We start from the raw sequence: 3,194 nt of genomic DNA on the forward strand, positions 1-3,194 counted from the left end.
ACAACTTCCAATTGTATTTTTTTCCCATTTAAAAATTGGGAAGGAGATTGAGTTTTACTAATATTTTATATACCGGAGTTCCCACTGTGGCTTAGCGGGTTATGAACCCGACTAGTATCCAGGAGGATTCAAGTTCCATCCCTGGCCTCCATCAGTGGGTTAAGGATCCAGTGGTACCTTGAGCTGTGTTATAAGTGGCAGACGTGGCTCGGATCCTGCATTGCTGTGGCATAGGCTGGCAGCTGTAGTTCCATTCGACCTCTAGCCTGGAAACTGTCATATGCCATGGGTGCAGCCCTAAAAAGCAAAAAATATATGTATATATACTGACTGACACTAGCATCCTCAGTGGGTCTGTATATTAGATTATCATAATTAAGATATCCTGAGAGAAGGATTGAAGCTCAGGGGTGTTGGTGCATTCATTTCCTTTCACCTTACTCTGTTACCCAATGTCAACTAAAGTATCCTTTACAAAACAGATACATGGCTTGAAAAGAGACTAAAGCGGGCACATAAGATTTAAAATGCAAACCCAGAAAGCAAGAAGAAAATGGCAGAGTGGACATGACTCTTCCTCCTATCACAAGTTCATCATCAGCCGCTTTAAAAGGGAAAGCAAGAAATCAACTCCAATTTCAAAAAAAGAAATGGGTCAAAATTGTTCCAGTTATCGAGACTATTTAAAACATGGATTTACAGGGCCATTACTTAATCACTCCCTAAAAGCAAATTTCCCTATGTACATTTACTCATATAGAGTGTGTCTGGACTCAAAGGTTTTTTTCTGATGGCAGTGCCAAATGGAAAAGCTTGGGGAATGCTGAATTGGGGGTGGGAGGTGCGGTTATTGCTCATCTCTTTTCCGCCTCCTGCAAAGGCTGTGTTCTCTCCCTGTTTCTGTTCAGCTTGTTACGGGCTCTCTGCCTCTGTGTCCTCCAGAGCACAGTAGTAAACAGCAGCATCTGCCACCTGCACCTGAAGGATGAGCAGTGATGAAGAGAACCGCTCATGTGTCATGTTGTAGCGTCCCTGCTGAGAAGGACTTAAGCCCTTGATGAGGAGCCTTGGTGCACATCCCGGGAAGTAAAGGTACCAGAAGAAGTTGTAAGCATTGGATATAGAGTGATTGCAGGAGATTTCGGCCACGGCTCCCTCCGAAGACATCACAGTGGCAGGCTGAGATATTTGGTCCTTGCTCTCCACAACTGCAGGAAACAGTAACCCAAGGTTGTGACTTTTATGCTATTTGGCTTACCCATTGCCCCTTAGAAACAGTGATTATTAATGAATTTGGCTGTCTTATTATTTTTAAGATTCCAAATGTTAAAACAATGGCAGGCACTTTTCCAAGACCAGATGGTGAAGGAGCTGACTCACCCTTCCAGAAAGAGCTGAGGAGGACCCCCAGCCGCACTGCGTCCAGAGTGGTCTGCAAAGCCATGGCCCAGATGCACCCTGTCTCAGGCCTCAGCTGTGTGATGCTCAGCAGGAAGCTGATTTAAGCCTGCCTGTTTTGCATTTTCTTCTGTCATGACATCATCAACCAGAATCTGTGAACTGTAGAAGAGTGGCTACAGTACTGAGGCTACTTAATAATGACTTCAACTGTGTCTGTCTGAGAAGAACAACTGTGTTTTAATAAGTTCTTTAAAAGGACCTTTCAGAGGTCACCATAGCTCGCTTCCTTCTCTGTGTCATTATTCTCATAATTGATGCAGGACTGCTTCATCATTCAAAATAAAGTGATGGACTCATACAAAAAGAATTTATGTGATATAAGACATGCTGTGTTAAAAGTAATGATCATGAAATCTTAGCAACTGTGGTAGATGAGATGGGATAGATTTTTTAAGACATAAAATTAGGATGTAAACATATTCATCAAAACTTGACTCCTTGCATCCAAAGTAATCTCTAGAATAAGCACAGAAATCAAAATCTCACTTATACTTTTCTGTAAGCAAGGAGAAAAAAAACTAGGTCAAGGAAGACAAAATTGCATTAGGAATGATCTGTTTTGAAAAGAAAATCATGAACTTGGAGAAGAGACTTGTTGTTGCCCGGGGAGAGTGGGAGGGAGTGGGAGCTTGGGGTTAACGGATGCAAACTATTGCTCTTGGAATGGATTTGCAATGAGATGCTGCTATGTAGCACTGAGAACTATATCTAGATATTTACATCACAGCATGACAATGGGAGAAAAAATTATGTATACGTGTATGTGTAACTGGGTCCCCATGCTCTACAGTGGAAAAAGAAAAAAAAGAAATAATCTGTTTTGGATAGTACCTTCCCTCATTATATACCCTGAGGTTGGCTCCTTGATTATTAATGGGGGCTTACTGATCCTACCTCAAGCTTTTATAGAGATTTTCTTGGGGTTTTATCTGAAAAAGAAGGGTAAACGAGGTTTGTGGCAATTTGAAGTTTCTACAGTAGAGTTTTATGTGCACCACCACCACCACCTAGAGGGCTACATGGGAACTGACAGAAAATCATATTCCCAAGCATCCTCTGAGACAGTCTTCACAGCTTCTAACGTCCTGAAGAGATTTCTTGCCCTTTGCTTTTGTTCAAATCCCTCATCTTTATTCACTTTCCATAAGGATAGGAATGCTGTACAGAGGAGATAACCACCTTCTCAGAAAGCCTTCTGGTTAACCAACCTTTCACTCAGATGAGTAGTTATTTAAAACATACTTCCAGGAGTTCCTATCGTGGCTCAGTGGTTAACGAATCTGACTAGGAACCATGAGGTTGTGGGTTCGATCCCTGGCCTCGATCAGTGGGTTAAGGATCCGGTGTTGCCATGAGCTGAGGCTTAGGTTGCAGACATGGCTTGGATCTGGCATTGCTGTGGCTCGTGGCTACAGCTCCAATTCGAGCCCTAGCCTGGAAACCTCCATGTGCCGTGGGTGCGGCCCTAGAAAAGACCAAAAAAAAAAAAATTCTTCCATAAAGCTAGGTGAGCCATTTGTTTTTAAATGTCTATCCTGACAAGGCTCTGCATATGGTCATACAATGTGCACTTCCCAAACCCAGGAGAAATACTCTCATCACCAACACATCAATTTTTGTCTCTAGTACAATTTTCTACAAATGGTAGTAAAGCAACTTTACTTTACAAAAATCAGTAAATTTTAACCATATTACAACCGATTTTTATTCACAGAAAAGTGCCTTAGTGACCC

General features: G+C 42.1%; 1 gene segment (V, D, J or C); it reads right to left on the reverse strand.

Moving 5' to 3' along the window:
- Positions 1-258: 258 nt before the first annotated feature.
- Positions 259-1,587, reverse strand: LOC125136138 (T cell receptor alpha variable 2-like). The segment is given in 2 exon segments: positions 259-1,208; positions 1,381-1,587. Coding segments are annotated over 2 exon segments (360 nt in total).
- Between the last annotated feature and the right edge of the window lie 1,607 nt (positions 1,588-3,194).

The sequence above is a fragment of the Phacochoerus africanus genome, chromosome 9, assembly GCF_016906955.1.
Source record: "Phacochoerus africanus isolate WHEZ1 chromosome 9, ROS_Pafr_v1, whole genome shotgun sequence".
Taxonomy (NCBI): Eukaryota; Metazoa; Chordata; class Mammalia; order Artiodactyla; family Suidae; genus Phacochoerus; species Phacochoerus africanus.